The sequence below is a fragment of the Kryptolebias marmoratus genome, linkage group LG14 (assembly GCF_001649575.2).
Source record: "Kryptolebias marmoratus isolate JLee-2015 linkage group LG14, ASM164957v2, whole genome shotgun sequence".
Taxonomy (NCBI): domain Eukaryota; kingdom Metazoa; phylum Chordata; class Actinopteri; order Cyprinodontiformes; family Rivulidae; genus Kryptolebias; species Kryptolebias marmoratus.
This window is the reverse complement of record NC_051443.1, coordinates 6,617,704-6,636,379: the sequence shown is the minus strand read 5'-3', so window position 1 is coordinate 6,636,379 and position 18,676 is coordinate 6,617,704. Positions and strand designations below refer to the sequence as shown.

At 38.8% G+C, this 18,676-nt stretch overlaps 2 protein-coding genes across 4 annotated transcripts in view; one reads left to right on the top strand and one right to left on the bottom strand.

The window, feature by feature from the left end:
• Window positions 1–8,514, top strand: part of gfm2 (GTP dependent ribosome recycling factor mitochondrial 2) — a 19,699-nt gene extending 11,185 nt beyond the window's left edge. For both annotated transcript variants that reach the window (XM_025009358.2, XM_017431253.3), the window contains exons 15-21: window positions 741–927; window positions 1,018–1,094; window positions 1,175–1,313; window positions 1,399–1,572; window positions 3,753–3,868; window positions 4,305–4,487; window positions 4,581–8,514. In XM_025009358.2, the coding sequence (XP_024865126.1) occupies window positions 741–927; window positions 1,018–1,094; window positions 1,175–1,313; window positions 1,399–1,572; window positions 3,753–3,868; window positions 4,305–4,487; window positions 4,581–4,709 (1,005 nt within the window). In that variant the 3' untranslated portion in view covers window positions 4,710–8,514. The remainder of the gene's footprint in view (window positions 1–740; window positions 928–1,017; window positions 1,095–1,174; window positions 1,314–1,398; window positions 1,573–3,752; window positions 3,869–4,304; window positions 4,488–4,580) is intronic.
• hexb (hexosaminidase B (beta polypeptide)) lies at window positions 5,054–15,590 on the bottom strand. Of its 2 annotated transcripts, none has more exons than XM_017431255.3 (14): window positions 15,265–15,590; window positions 14,998–15,149; window positions 12,668–12,733; window positions 12,113–12,159; window positions 11,910–12,020; window positions 10,620–10,721; window positions 10,373–10,505; window positions 10,109–10,289; window positions 9,950–10,036; window positions 9,788–9,860; window positions 8,481–8,661; window positions 6,510–6,600; window positions 5,410–5,514; window positions 5,054–5,333 (listed from the first exon to the last, which is right to left on the bottom strand). In XM_017431255.3, the coding sequence occupies exons 1-14, from the start codon at window positions 15,516–15,518 to the stop codon at window positions 5,270–5,272; spliced, it is 1,647 nt and encodes a 548-aa protein (XP_017286744.1). In that variant the 5' UTR covers window positions 15,519–15,590; the 3' UTR covers window positions 5,054–5,269. The 2 variants fall into 2 exon arrangements, with proteins under 2 accessions (XP_017286744.1, XP_017286745.1); XM_017431256.3 differs by lacking the exon at window positions 8,481–8,661 and adding an exon at window positions 9,065–9,239 and having other exon boundaries at window positions 15,265–15,589.
• Window positions 15,591–18,676: the final 3,086 nt, after the last annotated feature.

Genomic DNA, 18,676 nt, shown 5'->3' with positions numbered 1-18,676 from the left:
TCATTTGTAATCATCAAAATTAAACGAAATAAACATTTGAAATATATGAGTTTGTATAAAATGTATGAATATAATATACAAGTTTCACTTTTTAAATGGAATTACTGAAATCAATCTACTTTTTCATGATATTCTAATTTTATGACCAGCACCTGTATGTGTTCCCCCGAACCTCCTGTACATCAATTCATGCATAGAATAAAAAGTGTACAATACAAAATATGAATCATTGGTGATTTTAAAATACTTTTTGCTTTATGCAAAACTACAATGCTTTGTCCAGACTTTTCACTTTTTATATTCTGTATGACATTTCCAAAGGACCCCTAGAATTTTACCTTAAACTTGTTCAACTGAAACTCCGACTATAACCATCGTGGTTAAATTATTGTTTTTCTGGTTGACAGAAATCATACATTTTGTTTTAGTCTAATTTTAAAATTATGTTTAGACGTTTCACAAACTATACTTTTTGCAGTCATTTACAGATCATTTTCAAAAAATATATATTTTTATCATCTGCAAACCAAATAAGTTGTAGAATTTTAAAACTTCACAGATATCATTGATGTATCAAATAAATAGTTTAGGGCCCAACACTGAACTTTGAAGGACTCCACATTTAATCTCTTCATGCTCTGATTCTGATATCAAACTCTACACTTTTCCTTTAATATATTGTAAATGTTTTTTAAGTGTTTTCTATCTTTCAACATTCTTCTTTCCTGCCTAAACTTGAGACGGTCACAGGAGACACCATTGTTTCATCCAAAGCATCAGCAGCAGCTGCAGCTCGCAGAGCCCACTCTGACAGTCAGACAGAGAAAGGTCGTGGAGAACATGCCAACATCATCCTCTCTGGAGTGGAGGTCCCTGATCCTGTCTTCTTCTGCACCATAGAACCACCCACCATGGCCAAACAGGCTGGTCAGTATTGTTGTTAACAATCCAAATCCAATAATGTTCTGCACCTGCATTGTTTCAATCACACGAATATTTGTGTTGTTTCACTGAAAGCACTGGAGAATGCGCTCACCTGCCTCCAGAGGGAAGACCCCAGTCTAAAAGTCCGAGTTGATCCAGATTCTGGTCAGGTAATCATGTCTTAGAGTTAGTTAGGACTTTTATTATATTTTTATTAAGTCTGCCCCACTGACATCCTCTCCATTCTCAGACCATCCTGTGTGGAATGGGAGAGCTGCACATCGAGATCATCCACGATCGAATCCGAAGAGAGTACGGCATCGAGACCCACCTCGGACCACTGCAGGTAGCCTATAGAGAGACCATTCTTCACGAGGTCTTGACTACAGGTACAGCCGCCTGGTTTAAGTTGGTGCTCGTCAGTGATACTTGCCAGCTACAAACATCTGCTTAGTTTTCTGATTTGTGCTGCAGATACTCTGGACCGGACAGTGGGGGAGAAACGGCACGTTGTGATGGTGCAGCTGACAGTCAGACCTGCAGACGACTCCTCGTGTGAATTAGCATTTACAGACGAGTTACAGACACAGCTGTCAACAGAAATAAAAGAGGCAGTGCAGAATGGAGTACACAGCTCATACTTTCAAGGTAAAACTGATATTACTTACAGTGTTACTTAAAATAAATCTTCTGACTTATTCAACACCAAAAGTCTTCTGAAGTAATAGGTGTTAAAAGCAAACAATAATATTGTGTCAAATTGAGATTTTTTTTCTTTAAATTGTAGACTTTTTATTTGAACTTAAAGAAGATGTCAGTATTGAGTTCTGTTTACACTAAGCTTTCTGTTAGCTCTGTAGTTTTTGAATCATAATAGTACTTTGGTGGTTAAGACTACACTTAAATCCACTTACAATGCCAAACATTTTATATCCTATGCAGGCTTGTTCACAAACACGAGAAACACAAGAGTTCCTTAAACTGATGTTTACTGTGGTTTTGTTCCTTCAGTCTTCATGTCACTTTTTCACAAGTACACTGTAGAACTGATAAAACACAGAAATGATAGGTTTCATACAAAAGAGACATGCAGCGTCTGTCCTTTCATTGGAGCTTGTGCTAAGAGTTTTAGCATTTAATGCACGGCTTCTTCTTGATTTATCTTTGTATATGTGCTTGTTGTCTAGTTCTGTTGGCTTTATTGCTTGCAGTGAGGTGATTAGGTTCCTGACACGGATGTTGTGTTTTCATTAATTTGATTACATCTTCAGTAGCTGCTACCTTAGCTGTAGCTTTTTGCCTTTGCTGTAGTGTGACTAGAGATGACTGGTGGGACATCCCAGACATGGACTTTGACTTATACGTGATCCTAGAGCTGATGCTGGATGAACCGCTCACCATTTTCTTCCAAAAGACACTGAGCCTTTGCTCTGGTGGCGTCAGAGCACATGTCACATCTTCTCCTTATTTCCACATCAGGGCTTTCAATTTCTGATTTCATCATAAGTGTTGCAGATATCTCTTGCAATAGTATCTGTAGCACTCACAGCTTCTGGTATTAAGTCAATATCTTATTTCTTCACCATTTTTTTTAAAGTTGTTTGTGGTATTTCCACTTCTTGTAGATAGCTGGAAATCTTTGGTCTAATCATTTAACTTGCCCCCAGAACCAGAACCAAACGAGGAGAAGCAGCTTTCAGTTTCTATGCACCACAAATTTGGAACAAACTTCCAGAAAACTGTAAAACAGCTGAAACACTGGGTGCCTTTAAATCTCAACTTAAAACCCACCTGTTTAGAATTGCTTATGGCTAAATTAGGGTTAGAGTGCGGGTTTTTGATGTCTTCAATGTTTTTCTCTTTTTTACTGTTTATTCAATGTCACATGCTGTTTTTATTTTGTTTTTTTTAATTATGTAAAGCACCTTGAAATGCCTTGCTGCTGAAACGTGCTATACAAATAAAATTTGATTGATTGTAAAGACTTCCCCTTTTCAGTGAGTGTGCATATGCGCTGACTTCTGCATAAGTTATCTGACTGTGTGCAATCAGTAGATACTGAGGACTGAAGTTCCTTCTCTACTTGCCTGCTCTTCTGTATCCTGCACTTCCTTTTCATAGTCTTGTACATTAAGGTCTATACTACCTTCAGTGGGCTGTAGTGTACTCTTACTTTCATCTGCCATGGTGTCTTGTTATTCCTTTAATCCTTTATTTTATTGGTATGTTTATTTGTTTAATCTTATCCTTTGATATAAGTTTGAATGGAAATGCCACATTGGATCTTGAGTGTAGTTGAGACTAGTTGCTACTGCTACCTCCAAGACACAAACTTCAGTGCTTCCTTATTTAGCTTCCATTTGTTACCTTGTTTATTTATGTATTCAATACATTTGTCCAAACATGTGATACTTATTTCCCTTTGCACGTGTGTAGCATCTCTTACTCGTAACTTCGGTCCCAAAAGTCTTGTTGCCGTCTCCTGGGCAGTGAAGTGTTCTACTATGCCGGCTTGTTCACAAACACAAGCTCCTTAAACTGATGTTTACTGTGGTTTTTTTTATCTTCTGTCTTCATATTAATTTTCAACACAAGTACACCTTTGGATTTGGATTTTCTCTTACTCTCACTGTTCTTTGTACCATTTAAAGGTTTGCAGAAAAAAAAAATTGATGATCAATAACATGCAAGTTACAAACATGTAACTGGTTTCTTTTAAATGTTTGAATTTAAAATTTGAGTTTTTTAATCTTTTTATGAGTGTAGGTCTAATGCTGAATGTCAGATTTCTGGTAAACTTTGTTTTTACTGTCTGCTTCCTCCTTCAGGCCCGCTGTTGGGATATCCTGTCCAGGGCGTGTCCACACTGATCCACAGTGTTACCATGGAACCAGGGACGTCTCCTGTCATGGTGTCCGCCTGTGTGTCCCGCTGCATGTTGAAGGTAAAACATCAGTGGTTCTCCTGCTCTGATTTTTATATGGTAACTTTGAAAATAAATGCTTTTTTCTGTGAAAATGAAGTGTGAATGCTGAAAAAAGCTAAAAAGAGCAAAACTAAGTAAAAACCCACATAAGGAAGATGCTACCTAAAAGCCAACAATGGCAAAATGTTAGCTAAAAGCTAAATCTAACAAATAGCTAGCTAAATGCTAAAAATAGCAAAAATTGTAGCTAAAAGCAGCAAAATGCTAACTAAAAGCTAAAATTTGCAAAAGGCTAGCTATAAGTATCAAAAGGGAGGCTAAAAATTAAAATTTGTAAAATTCTAAGTAAAAGTAAAAAAAAACACCCTCAGGAAAACGGCAAGAATGCTGAGTCAGCAATGACACAATAATGAAAAAGAAACACCTCAGTTTTTTTTTTTTTTTTTGGATTTAGGCACTGAGGCTCGCAGGAGGCCAGGTCCTGGAGCCAGTGATGTCCCTCGAGGTGACTGTGAGCGAGGAGCACCTCAGCTCTGTGCTGGGCGACTTGGCCCAAAGACGAGGGACGGTTCGAGACATCCAGAGTCGCCATGACAACAAGGTGCTGCTGGCTACTGTACCCCTAGCAGAGATGATGGTGAGAGGACGCTCAGACATCTCAGCTGTAGTCTGTTTTTTGGTTTAGTTTCATGAAACTCATTTATTTTTCACATTTGTTCTCACATTAAAGGGATACTCAACCATGCTGCGAACATTGACCTCTGGCAACGCCACCTTCTCACTAGAGCTGGACATCTACGAGGCCATGAACTCCCAGGACCAGAACTCTCTGCTGAAAAAGATGTCTGGTCTGCTGTGATCCTGAAAATGTTCTGAAACTGGGACTCTGATTATCAGACCTCTGATGAACACTCAGGGGTGTGAGTGGAGAGCTATATGTGATAGGTTAGCAGCCCCCTCCTTCCTTTTCCCAATATCTTTATCACCTGCTGCCATGAAAGGTAGGCAATCATGTAGCGCCTGAGCAAATATCTCATGAACCACTGGAGAGATTGCTAAAACTTAGTCACTTTAACAGATCTTGAGCCAATTTTAGGCGTGGTAGTTAAGTCATCCGCAACTCTTAGCACTACATGGCATCTGTGTTTGAAACTTTGGCTTGCAGTGCAGCGGAAAATATGCAACTTCTTATATACATTTAAAAACAACTGGAGCAGTAACATTTTATTCACATTTTTAGAAACAGTCATGAAAACAAGTCTTCATGAAAACAAAATCAGATTTAAATCAGTGCGAGCTTCCTCCTCCCCCCAAAAAAGGCAGCTTAGAATTAGATTTTTGTTTCAAACCCAAACACGGGGTTGATTGTGCACAACTGTTCTTCCCTTTTCTGTCCCCAGGTCGGCCTCTCTCTTGTTCTCAGAGACCTTTGTATTCTTTCGGACAAAAGCTGGAAAACAGCGGCTCAGCTGGGATCCCGCGCCTTAGAGAGAGGAAACAAACGCGTTATCTTAACAGGAGTGTTGCATGATTACATCACCTACAGGCTCAATACTTACTCCACCATACGGCAGCGGTGCACTGAGAGTCTGTTGAAGGCATCACTAATGTCGGTCACATCTTTGGCACTCCACAGCCGCTCTGCCACAGCACTGGCACGAGGCCTTTGAGTCAACACAGGAAATAAATCAGGCTTTTGACATGTGATCTGTTCACATTAAATACAACCCCAATTGAGAAAAAAAGTTGGGTTGTGTAAAAATGCATAAATTTAAGTTTGACAAATCATTGGATTCTGTTTTTATTTAGAGGTGGGTTTTTGAACTGTGCACTGATAACAAGCAGGATGGTTCCTCTCCACTTCAGTAAAGAGGACGTGGCATCTGTGGTTTCCAAAAAGAATTTCAAATTTTGATTAGTCTAGCCACAGAACAGTTTTCTAAATAGTGTGCACATTTGGCTTCTTCTTTGCCTAATAGAGCTTTAAGCACCATTCGTGGATGTTACAGTGAACTGTGTTTACAGACAGTGATCTGTAGAAGCGTTCCTGAGTCCATGCAGTGATGTCCGGAACAGAATCAGACCTGTTTTTAATGCAGAGCTGCCTGAGGACCTGAAGATCACAAACATCCAGTTCTGACTTTCAGTCCTGTGCTTTGAGCCCAGAGATTTCTGCAGATTCATGAAATCGTTTGAGGATATTATGAACTGTGGATAATCTGATATTCAGTCTTCCTAATTTTCCACAGAAAACATTCTGACATTATTCCACTTTCTTTAGAGGTGGCTTTTGCAGACTGACTGTATGCCCACCTTTACTTATAAGAGATTCAGCTTCTCAAAAATGTTCTTTTTATACCTAGTTGTCTTACTGACCTGTTACAACTTACATTTACAGCCTTTTATCGCCTCTGCCCCACCTTTTGAGTTGTGTTGCTGCCATCTAATTCAAAATTACTTTAATATGGAAGAATTTCTTAGTAAACATACACAATTTTAAACATTTGATATCATTGTGAATGAATATGAGTTTATGAGATTGGCAAATCATTGCATTCAGTTTTTATTTGCATTTTACACAACGTCCCAACTCCTTTGGATTGAGGTTGTAAAAATAAAATGTTTTATGTAAATCAAGCAGCATTTACGTGCGCTTTACCAGAGTCTAGGCGTGAGATTTGTAGCGTCCACATATTCTCCCCACAAACAGGCTTCTCCACCAATCACAAGCTTCTTCTGTTCTTCAGTTCCTGTTTTTTGTTTGTTTATTTTAAATTTAAAAAAACAAGAGATCAAGTCAGTTCAAGTTTCTCTGGATGAGGATAAAGGGAATCGTTAAAATCATTATTAAATGTTAGCAAAATGATTTTCTTTTCCCCCTTTCTTCATTCAACAGGCTTACACTGACTCGCACAGCAGTGAAAGGTCAAATCTGGGTCAGTAGTTCAGTCCGAGCGGGATCCAAACAGAACCATAAAACATGACTCATACAGGGCTGGTCTGAGTTATCAGCACACCTCAACTGCAGGTCTGAAGATAGAAGTGTAAACGAACAAGCAGAATCTGAATATTTAATCAGTTTTATTGCTAATGCAGAAAATTAAAAAGAAACTAGAGGCCAAACATTCTTTTTAGGAATACATATCACCTAACAGTTTTAAACTAAATTATCTTATGTTGAGAAGGGACCAAATTATAGCCGTTTTGGTCAAACTTTGCAAGAGATTGTAAATAATGTTATGCACAATCTCTTGAGATGCGTTAGTAGTTAGATGATGTGTTCAGAAAAACTAAACTAGCTCAGTATCCATCTTTGTGTTTGCCAAGGCAGCTTAGCTGTAGCTATTATCTTTAATAGGACTGACTCCAAAAGTTTAATAAGTTGTAGATGTTCATCCACTGCTTACTTTCATTCAAATCTGGCCAGTGGTTCATGAGAAATTTTGCTAACAGGACAGACAAACAGACATGGGAAAATACATGATCACACCACCTTCACTTTAGGCCGATAATAAACTTACAGCTAGCTCCTTCTTTCCCGTCTCGATCAATCTTTTGTGCTGCTGAGGTCTGCTTCATGTTGTCGCTGAAGTTAAACAGCTTTGGACTCAAACCCGGTTATTCTAGAAATTTCTTGGTAATCTCTTTGCATGCTTGTCAAGAATGTTAAACACTGGAATGAAAGGCTATATGTATTCCTTCAACTCATTAATGCTTCCGGAAACATTGACACAACCTTCATAACAGCACCTCTAGCAGGCCTTAATGAATTTTATTTCTGCTTCAAAAAAAAAATGATGCTTTACATTCCCCCAGAGGTTTACTCTTCTCTGGTTCCCCTCAAATCGATGTACCCACAGAGTCTGGGCGTTATCTCTGAAACGTTCCACTCTCGTCGACCTTTGCTCTGGGATTCTTACTTGACTCAGTGTGCAGTATAAAGTACACATGCATTGTTTTGTTTTTTTTTAGATTTGCACAAACCTTCAGACAATACAATCTCTTGATGTTACAAACTGCTGAACAACAATTTCAGGAAATGATAACAGCAGTTCTCATATCATGAGATGGCTGACATGTCTTTGCAAAGAATTTTTCTTTTTTTAAATAACCCGCTTTTCATGGGCGATTAATGTAAATGTGAGTGTGTGTTCATGAGTTTGTCTGTTAGCAAAATATATTGCAAACTGGATGGATTTTATTAAAACTCTTAAAATCTACAACTGATTAATTTCTAGAGTCAGTCCAGTTCAAGATGGCCACCACAGCAAATCAACCTTAGCAACCCAAAAATGGCTATGACTCAGTCAGTACAGACACAGAGCTGAAATCGTGGTAGTAGCTTAGAGTCATCTCCAACTCTGAGCTCTAACTGATCCACAAGATCTTTGAAACTGAAGCACGCAAGACAGTGGGCGATATCCATTTCTTCCAAGAATGCTAGTTTCTTTTCTTTGTAATATTTTAGACTTATTATAAAATTTGTTTGCATTTGATTGCCAGAATTTGGTACTTTTATTGAGACCAGCACTGTATGGGAAGGAAAGAACCAATATGTGTAACATAAAATTCATAACCAGATAAATGGGCAGGGAACCAAAAAAAAAAAACCAATGATGCAGACACAAACCATTAAAGTCTTGTGGGTCGACCTTGTAAACGCCCTGCCAATCCTGGCCGTAGGAGATACGGTTCAGGTACCAGGGAGAGGACAGCAGGGTTTGGTACCCTGCCGATGTAACATTCTCCATCTCCATCTGGTATTTCTGCTTGTTTCCTTTCCAAACGTGGATAAGTGTGTCTGGTTTCAGCTAAACAGCACACACATATGGAGTTATCAGCATCAGCCAGGGAAAAAGGTTAAGCTCAGCTTCATTCACATGGTGACATTTGCAACAAATGTCTGTAGAAGCTGTGGACCAACTTCAGTTTTATGAAGGATCAAACCTTCTTCTCTCTTGGCTCATGGGACATCCCTGCCACTCCACAGAGGTCAAAGAATCTGTACCCCCCCCCCCCCGACAATGTGGTTTAATATTTTAAATCGACCACCAGCCACACCGCCCCATGTTCCCCTAATGTCAGTCTGACTCATCACAACTGTGCAGTTTTTAAAAATGTAAACCTGTTGAACAAATAAATCAGCAATTTCTCCCTCAATAATTCTGTTGATTTCAGAGAGTGTCTTTTTAGTTTGTTTTTTTTGAGACTGACCATTAAAGTTGAGCGGCTCAACCTTGTAGTACTTCTGCCAGTCCTGTCCGGTGCTAATATAATCTAAGTACCATGGGGCAGAGAGGATGGTGGTGTATCCCGCTGCCGTCACATTGCTCATCTCCTTATCACTCCCGCCGCCGATCCACACATGAACTACAGTGTCGGGCTTGAGCTGCAGGTGTCAGAGGGCACGCTTCTGCTCTTAGTTTAGTTACAACATTAGTCACTGGGTAAAGCTAAAGGAATAGTTTGAACCAACATCCTGGATCAGGAGAACATCTCTTTAGGTCTGCATGGTAAATTTGGACATAAACCCAATTTATCATTCTGCTACGTTATTCAACAGTTCTGCAATTCACAGGTAAATAATGATTTTAGCCTTCAGAACAAAGATTACAGCTTTTTGTGCAGCTTGACTTGACCTGAACCAATTTGATTTTGGTGCTTTTACGCATTTCTACCTATACATCTATTGATATCTTTTTTCAGGCTTGATCAATCGATCGGAAGACTGAATTAAAATATTATTAAAAATCCAAAAATAATAATAAAAAAAATACTTTCAGCATTTTGAGAATATTTTAACAGTACTTGTGTAAGTTTTTCCAAACTATTCCTTTAATGATAATTTAAGAACAAATACCTCCACATCTCGATGCCCAACAACAGTTTGTCTGAAATCCAATCAATTTTCTTACACGTCGTGTATAGAAATCCTACCTTTACTCCATTATCAAAGACCTCCTGCCAGACTACGTAGCCCTTATTGGTAGAGGTGACAATATCCAGGAGGCTAAAAAAATAATGATAGTAAAAAATAAAAACAAAAAATTAAATATGTTTCGTTTCGACTGAGGATTCTAACTTCAAGAAGAAACCCACCCCTGGATGTAGTAGGACTCCAGTTTTGTGTAGTCCTGTCCAAAGCCCTGCTGAGCCATGAACTTCTGAATGTCCGGGTTGGACTTCCTGTGGGGCAGAAGCAGCTGCTAACACCCGTCTGATTTCTGAGCTGACGTATCGGATCGGACAAAGTCTCACCAGCACGTGAAGTCCACCTCATCACCTCCCAGGTGAACGTAGTCATCAGGGAACACGCTGCTGATCTCTTTGAAGAACATCGTCATGAAGTCGTAGGTGGCGTTCAGGATGGGGTTCACCGGTCCGAAAGTTCCGGAGAGCTGGGAGCCGGAGTAACAAGGGGTGAGCAGATCAGCCTGTCCTGAGAAGGGCGAACATGCAGGAGGACATATATAAAGAGAGTGTCCTGAAGATGGTGGCTGCTCAAACAACTGAAGAACTCACCTTTACCCCAGGATTGTGTGTGTCCGGGAGTGTCAAACTCCGGGACGACCCGAATGCCTCTCATACGAGCAAATTCAATCACCATCTTCACATCAGCAGGCGTGTACACATGACTGTAAGGGTGGTACGCCCCCTGTGAACGTTTTGATGGAGAAAATAGATCATTCAGTTATGGCAAATAAATAGATAAAACTTGTCTGTCTGTCTGTCTTTCTTGGGATTTCCCACTGTTTGGTTCTTTTGTGACCTTTTGGCTCAGCTGAGGGAACGTTCGGCTCATGTACGGGAAAGACTGATCATCTACGATGTGCCAGTGGAACACATTAAATTTGTTCATGGCCATCGTTTCCTGGAAAACACAAGAAAGTAAAAACATTTCAATTTAAGGCCAAGCATTCCTTGAAAGAATCCATACCACAACGATCTCATGTGATCGGTCAACACTGAGTGTGTGTTGGGGATGACTCTCAGCTACTACCACACCACATTTTAGCTTAATATCTCTGAAATATAAAAATGTAACCCAACAGCATAATCTCCGCCAGCTGAAAACAAAAATATCTATAATTCAAACTCTATAAATACAACACCTTTCTTCACAAAGTGCTTTAAAGCAGATAAAAAAAAAAAAAAAAACAAACAAAAAGCAAACAAGCACAACATGCAAGATCATCTAAAGCTGCAATATGTTATAAAAGAATTAAAACAATAGTCTCTAAGATGAAGGAACTAAAGAAAAGTGGCTTCATTAATAAGTGTTTCACTGGAGATAGCTGTAAAATTATAAAATTCACAATTCATAAAAACATGGATTTTAAAATCCAAGACAATAATAAATGGTGGCTAAAATAAATATGAAAGTTACTTTTATTTTAATTTTAGTGAAACTAATGTAACCAAGTCTTGAGTAAAATGAGCAATTTAAATAGTTGTATTATTTTAATTATCTTTTTTTTTTACCTTAGCATCTTTTTAATAAATAATTAAAATACATTTATCTTACTGCAATAATTTGAAATGAGAATTTTGTTCAACTTTCAGTGAAGTTATTTTTTTCCTATAGTTTCAGAGTGGCCTTTTATTGTGGCCAGCCTAAGACACACCTGTGCAATAATCATGCTGTCGAATCAGCATCTCCATATGCCACACCTGTGACGTGGATGAATCATCTCGGCAAAAGGAGAAGCGCTCACTAACAAAGATTTCCACAAATTTGTGAATATTTGAGAGAAAATGTCTCGGATCTTTGAGTTCAGCTCATGAAAAATGGGAGCAAAAACAAGTGTAGCATTTCCTATTTTTTTGTTCACTAAAATTCCCCAATACCTGCACTGTGTACTTATTGGTTACTTACTTTCTATTTATTAGCTGCAAAGATGGAATGACTAGCCTTAGGTCAAAACATATACAGCTTTGAAACAAATATAAAATAATGTAAGAGATTAACTTCGTCTTATTCATTTTATTTGGATCATCTTTCATGGTGGTGGACAACAAAAAGTAAAAACATAAACTGCAGTTAAAAAGCATTAATTACCAAATTGGCCAAGATGACTTTAATGGGAAGGAAATGCCGTGAAGAGTCCAGCAAGACGCCTCGGTGTGAAAATCGCGGGAAGTCGCTGATAAATGTTAAGTTGATGCTTTTCTAAAAATGATGCAGAAATAAAATGAGTTTAAACCTGGCAAAAAAGGTAATAAACAGAAAAAGAAAAATAAGGCAGTTGTCCTTTTACTTACAGCTCCATATTCATCCTCATACACCAACTGGCTGAAAGTTTCCAGACCTAAAAAGGATTAAAACCCGAGCACAAACTTATTGTTTTCTGTGACAATAATAATAAAAATTGACTGCCTCAAATTAAAATTATGTTTTAGGAACGACACTTGAGAAACTGTTTTTTCTACAGAAATGTAGTGTGAATGCTGCGGGCTGACTTTGCTGAAGAAGCTGAAACATTTGGAACAAAGCTAAAATTAACAAAACGGATAAACTGATGAAACGGTAGCTAAAAGCTAAAACTGGCAAAACAGCTATAGGCTAAAAGTTACTAAAAGCTAAAATTAGCAAGCTGTGACGTAAAAGTTAAAAATTATGCATGTATGATGAAGGCATCCACATTCATTTCAATAAGATTAAAAAAAGTTAAATATTTCAAAAAGTAAAAAAGGTTCAAAACCCATAGCTTTTGATATATGAATGATTAAAATAGCTAAAGTGGTAATAAAAATTATGTGGAAAAAGCTATAAAACAGGAATGTGATTATTAAAAGGAAGCACCAACAGACACCTACCACGCAGGGCTCCCCAGACCTTTGGTGCTTTCAGGATGGCTACTGGCTGATCCACAGACAGCACATCTGCAAACACAAACATGCATTTTCTGTCATGCAAAACATGGCAGGGGCTCCTTAAGGTGAGTAAATCAGAGTTTTAATCCGAGTTAATCCTGCTGTTTGCTCTCCTGGTGATCTCTGCTCCATTCACGAGTATAAATGCTCACAGAAAACCCCACTGTGGATGCTGTGAAATTTTTTAATTAAATTTTAATTTGTCTAACGAGTCACTCAGAAATCCCCTTCAGGGTCAAACAGTGGACATCGGCTCATGTCTCTGCACTTTTAGTGTTTTTTTTTTTTTTTTTAGTTCGCCACCATGTTGCCATCAGTCTCAAGACTATATGACATCAGCGTCATTGGACAAAACTTCAAAAACAGACAAAACTTTTATAATCAGTGAGCAAAACAAGAGCTGCAGCTGCTTTCTGAAGGGCGCGCTGGGACCTTCAGAGGTGCATCCTAAACAGGACCGGGCTCTCCCGGCGTGAACTCTGCAGTCAGCACACGGACCGGTCCGTCATTCAGAGCAGCGGGATCTGTAGTTGGAGGTGGATCAAGTGCTGGTTGGGTCTGGGTTAGTTCTGATCCAGTGGTTCCCTGTCTGTGGTCCCTGAACTCTAAAACCAGTCAGCTGTTAGTTTAACCTTTTTTTAAAAAAAAAGACAAACTAAACTGAATTGTTCAAAGTTTAACTAATCTTTGTTGGAGCTCAGAGCTCAGATCAACAACCTGAGTTCAAAAATGTTTTTCTTAATAAAAGGAAGTTGGATTTTTTTTTTTTTTTCAAGAGCTGAGAATAAGGGAGGTTTGTGTTGGCAAAGTTAAAAATGTTAGTCCCAAAAAAATCTATCTGCAGTACGTCGAGCTAACAGAATGCAAACAAAATGGAGCGACAGATAAAAGTGCTTTCACCAGTAAAATGCCACAGATAAGATATCTGCCAATCTCCATTGCAGCCACAGAGGCTTGGTTGTTTACTTCGCGACGTCAAAATAAAAAAATTAATTCATTCGGAGCAAAAAACATCTATATAACAAGTTCTGATGCAGCCAAAACGAAAATATACGAGAGGACCATAAGCAAAAAGTACAATTAGACTGAAAGCACACAAACAAAATAACCAGTTACAGAATCTGTCTGCATTCTCGTCACACGCTCAGGTGATTGTATGAGGATTTTTTTTTTTAACTGCAGTGCCATTTTGGGACTGAATTCATGTAAACAATGGAAGCTCCAGCAGCAGAAAAAAATGTCTATATTTAAAACAATAATATATCTAATTTAGTCCCTCAGGGAAGTGGCTATAGATGTTTTTCGTCCTCTACTTCTGGTCATTCTTTGGGCTTGTTTTCCTACTCCGTACCTCGCAGTTTAAAGCAGAACATTTTCAAACCACAAAACTCAAATTTCTTCCATAACTGCAAATAATTATTTCCGAACTAATGTGGTTTTTACCGTCCACCACCAAAGGGGGGGAGGTGGGCGATAATGATTTAGCCCGCGTCTGTGTGTATGAGTGTGTCTGTTAGCGGAATATCACATGAACCACTGAACGGACTTTATTGAAACTTTCAGGAAATAGCCAATGGATGTGCATCTAAAACTGATAAACTCTAAGATTCAACCCGATTCAAGATGGCCACCACAGGCAACTGAGTTTAGACAACACGAAAACGGCTGTAACAGATATTGTACTAAAATTTGGTGTGCATCTACCGAGCACCACTCATTGCACAAGATCTCTGCTTAAAACTTTAGCAGTGTTTGTTGGAGTCAACCCTGTTTGTCTGTTAGCAAAATATCTAATGAACCAATTAACTGATTTTAATGAAACTTTCAGAAACTAATCTGTGGAACTGCATCTACAACTGATTAACTTCTCGAGTCAATCCAGCTGAAGATGGCCACCACAGCTAATCAACATTAGCCGAGACAAAAAGGACTATAACTCGGTCCATTTTTCAGATAGCGAGCTGAAATTTGATGTGGTAGTAGCTGAGAGTCGTTCACAACACATAGTCTGAGCATGACATTTCACCATATCGCAGGAGATTGAAAACAACATTATAAAGTTTGATCAAAACGACAACAACTCTGTCTAAAACTCTTGGCATTTAAAGGCCTAGCGCTCCTATGAGGAGCGCTAGGCCTTTAAATAACGCTTGGAAAAAATAGAAATTGTATTTTGGGCGAAGGTGTTTCGGTGTAACTGTTCTTCCTCCACCTGTTACAGGAACAGCAGGATAACAATCAGCACACAGCAATAAGGAAACGCAGAGACTCACATGACTCGTCAGAATTCACACTCGGGTATCCGTCACATTCAGAGTCAGCTGATGTGATCCACACCTGCAGCTCAGTCAGCTCCGACGGGTCTGACCTCTTGCATTTATCCAGCTTCTGCTTTTTAGAACCAACAAACACGTACTCGTGGTATCTGCAGGGGACACGGCAGAAAGTGAAAGCAGTCCCTGAACGCATCACGGCACCGAGCTCTGTACAAAAACGAGCAGGAGAAAGTTAGTAAGAAAATAAAACACCCAAATCCTCACCTCCTGTAGGCGTTCTGCAGGATGCTGCAGCTCGCCCCGGCCGAGGACTCTTCGGCATCGGTGATCTGGAAATTAGAGACGCTTAACTTGAAGGAAACGTCGTTGATTTGCACTTTCTGCGGCAGGGGCCACAAGGAGCCGAATTTTGAAGGCTGAGCGGTGAGCTCAGGCTCTTCATGGCGGTAGATTGGTTGAAACCCCTGGCAGAACCCAAGAGCCAGCAGAGTCAGAGCAAACTCCTGTAGACCGGTCATGATGAGCGAACACAGGGAAGTCACAAGACCAGGACCCGATGCAGCTTTGTATTCCGGCAGGAGGGCGGGTCAGAACACCCGGAAGTCAGAGCTGGGAAAGATTTAAAGGAGAATCAATCATTAAAAAAGAGAAACACTAGAATGGCCACTGCCGGCACTAGGCGAGATTTTGGGCGCCATCTTGTGAAGAGCTACGAGTATCACTCTGTACTGTTTGTCGAAGCAGTTAGCTGTTAGCTGTTAACTGTAGTTAACGCCTCGTACATGCTCAGAAAGCCTGATCTTACTTAAATGAACGTATATCATGCATAATGTGTCTGTAGTTAATTTCACTTAGACCAACAGACTGCATTAAGTATAGACAGGGCAAGATAGAAGTTAAATCAGAGGCCTGGGATCTTGATGGTTCTACGCAGTATCTCAGATGTTCCTAGGACTGAGCTCTTCTGGACAGAGATCTGTGTGACGTTGTTCCTGGGATCTGTTGGAGCCACTCTTCCAGTTTGGGGGTCACAGCACAGAGTGACCCCACTGGTTCCACAACTTCTCTATTTCTGCTTTCATTCCTTAGTATTTTTCGAGCTTTTCGTGTTCCTTCTTTCTGATGTCACAGTCACAGAGAATTGTATTTAGCATTTAGACATTCTGAAAGTAAAAATCTTTGTATGTAATTTCACTAAAGTTGATTCCCTTGTATGCCCACAGACTGAAAACATACGGTTAATTGGTAACTCTAAATTGTTCAGGTGTGAGTGAGAGTGTGAATGGTTGTTTGTTTCGTTTGTCTCTATGTGTCCCTGTGATGGACTTGTAACATGTCCAGTGTTTTCCCCCGCCTTTCAAACAGTGACTGCTGGAGATAGGCACCAGCTACCCATGACCCGGAAAGGAGAAGCATGATTTCTTAGTAATAAAATAAAATATACATTTTCCTCAGATTTATTTTCTGTCAGAGTGGGCATTCAATTTCCTCAAATTTGTATTTAAATGCACAAACACAATTGTTTATTAGGGTTGATTAAATCAGTATTTAATGCAAAACAAATAAAATGTTTCTATATAAAATTAATGGTCTAGCATTACTCGAAGGAACACACAGCATCCAACACCTTTCATGCCAGGGTTTTAAACTAAGATCATCTCATGATGAGAAGCCATTTTGATCAATCCTTAAAAATTAGGTTATGTACTCTCACATATCACAAGGTCTCCCACAATCTGTTAGTGCTCATAATATGTATTGGGGATGACTATCAGTTATTACCACATCAAACTGACTGAGTTATAGCCAGTTTTGGGCTTGCAAAGGTAGATTAACTGCGGCAACTGTCTTGAATTGGGGTTGGCTCCAAAAGTCAAAGTCAATCCAGTGATTAATTTATGAATTTTATTAAAATCTGTCCACTGGTTTTGTGAGATATTTTGCTAATATACTAGGTTGACTCCAGTTACAGTATGCTGGTGTAGATTCTCAGTCATCCAGGCCATGGTAAATTCAAAAAAGGTTAAAAAACAAAAACAACTGGACTTCTATTCTGTAGCTGAAGACGTTTCGCTTCTCATCCGAGGAGCTTTCTCAATTCTGTTACAGTAGTATACATTAGTGTTTCCGTGTTAAAATGTGTTACGTAAGAAACAAGTAACCAGTGTGTGACACAGTAAATACAAATCTAGATACAAAATGCACTGAATTTCTTTTTTCACATGAGGCATGAATTAATGTAGCCTAAATATTATTTGATTAATTGTTAAAATAAACAAACAAACAAGCAAAATAAAAACAAACATATTAAGTAACTTTTTCAAGACTTTGAGCTGCTAGCTTGTGTTTTTATGACAACAACCTGGGTTTTAAAATTCGATTAGCAGCAGGACCACAACATACAACTATAGTCTTGGTGTTTTTAAATCTATTAAAACCCGAATTTACAGTGATAACGGCCACATTTTGTTAATGAACCACTGTTCCTATCATCGCAGTCCACTGGTCTCATTGAGAGGACGAACGGGACAGTGAAAAGCAGGCGCAGGAAGTGCATAGAGGCAAGTGGCCGGCTGTGTCCAGATTGTCTGGACTTAGTGAAACTCTATATGAGAATCACTCCAGATGGGTTACCTCTTTTTGAAATCATTTATAGAAGACCATACAAATTACCACAGAAGCTGTTGGATGTACATATATGTCGTTAATTTTTGTTTCTGCTTCAGGTATCTGCTCAATGATTTTTATAATTTTTTTTGGATGATTGTAATGTTTTTTGATGATTGAAATGTAATTGTACTGATGTTTTTATTATGTAAAGCACTTTGAATGCCTTGCTGCTGAAATGTGCTATACAAATAAATTTTTACTTACTTACTTACTCTTCTTAAAACTTTTATATTCACTGGCTTTTGATACAACGTGAGAACTGTAATTATATTGTATTGTATCTTGTATAATGTTTGTACTGAATTATTTTAAATTGTTTATGTGTGCAACATTTTGGCCATATTGTTCTTAAATGTGCTGTATAAATAAATTTCATTTGATTTTGATTTGATTTGATATACTAACATTTCTGTTCATTCTGAGTCGGAGGTTATAACAGAATCAACCACATTCCTGTTTTCTGACATACCAGGAAATATAGAACTCCTGTTAAGGGAACATACATCACCGTCCAGATTTTTCTTTAGGTAGGTAGGTAGGTAGGTACATTTATTTATATAGCACTTTTCAGCACAAGGCGACTCAAAGTGCTTTACAACACAAGAACAAAATTACAGACAGAGTTACAGAACATGACAAGATAACTAAGCCAAAACATGACAATGCTAACCAAGGTACAGGATATCTAAACTACTAAAACATGATATTACTAAACCAAGGCACAAAGAATCTAGCTAACAGTGACAAGAATAATAATAAACTAAGAGGTACCAAAAGAAGGCCCTTAACAGTTATAGTTATAGATAACTAATTGTACAGTAACAAAGCTAAGTGTACAGGAAGGCTAAATAATCTAAAACATGACAATGCTAAAACTAAAACTAACGGTACTGAACTATCTAAAAGTACCCCAGGCCCGCTATATATCCATCCATCCATCCATCCATTCTCTTCCGCTTATCCGGGGTCGGGTCGCGGGGGCAGCAGCCTAAGCAGGGAGACCCAG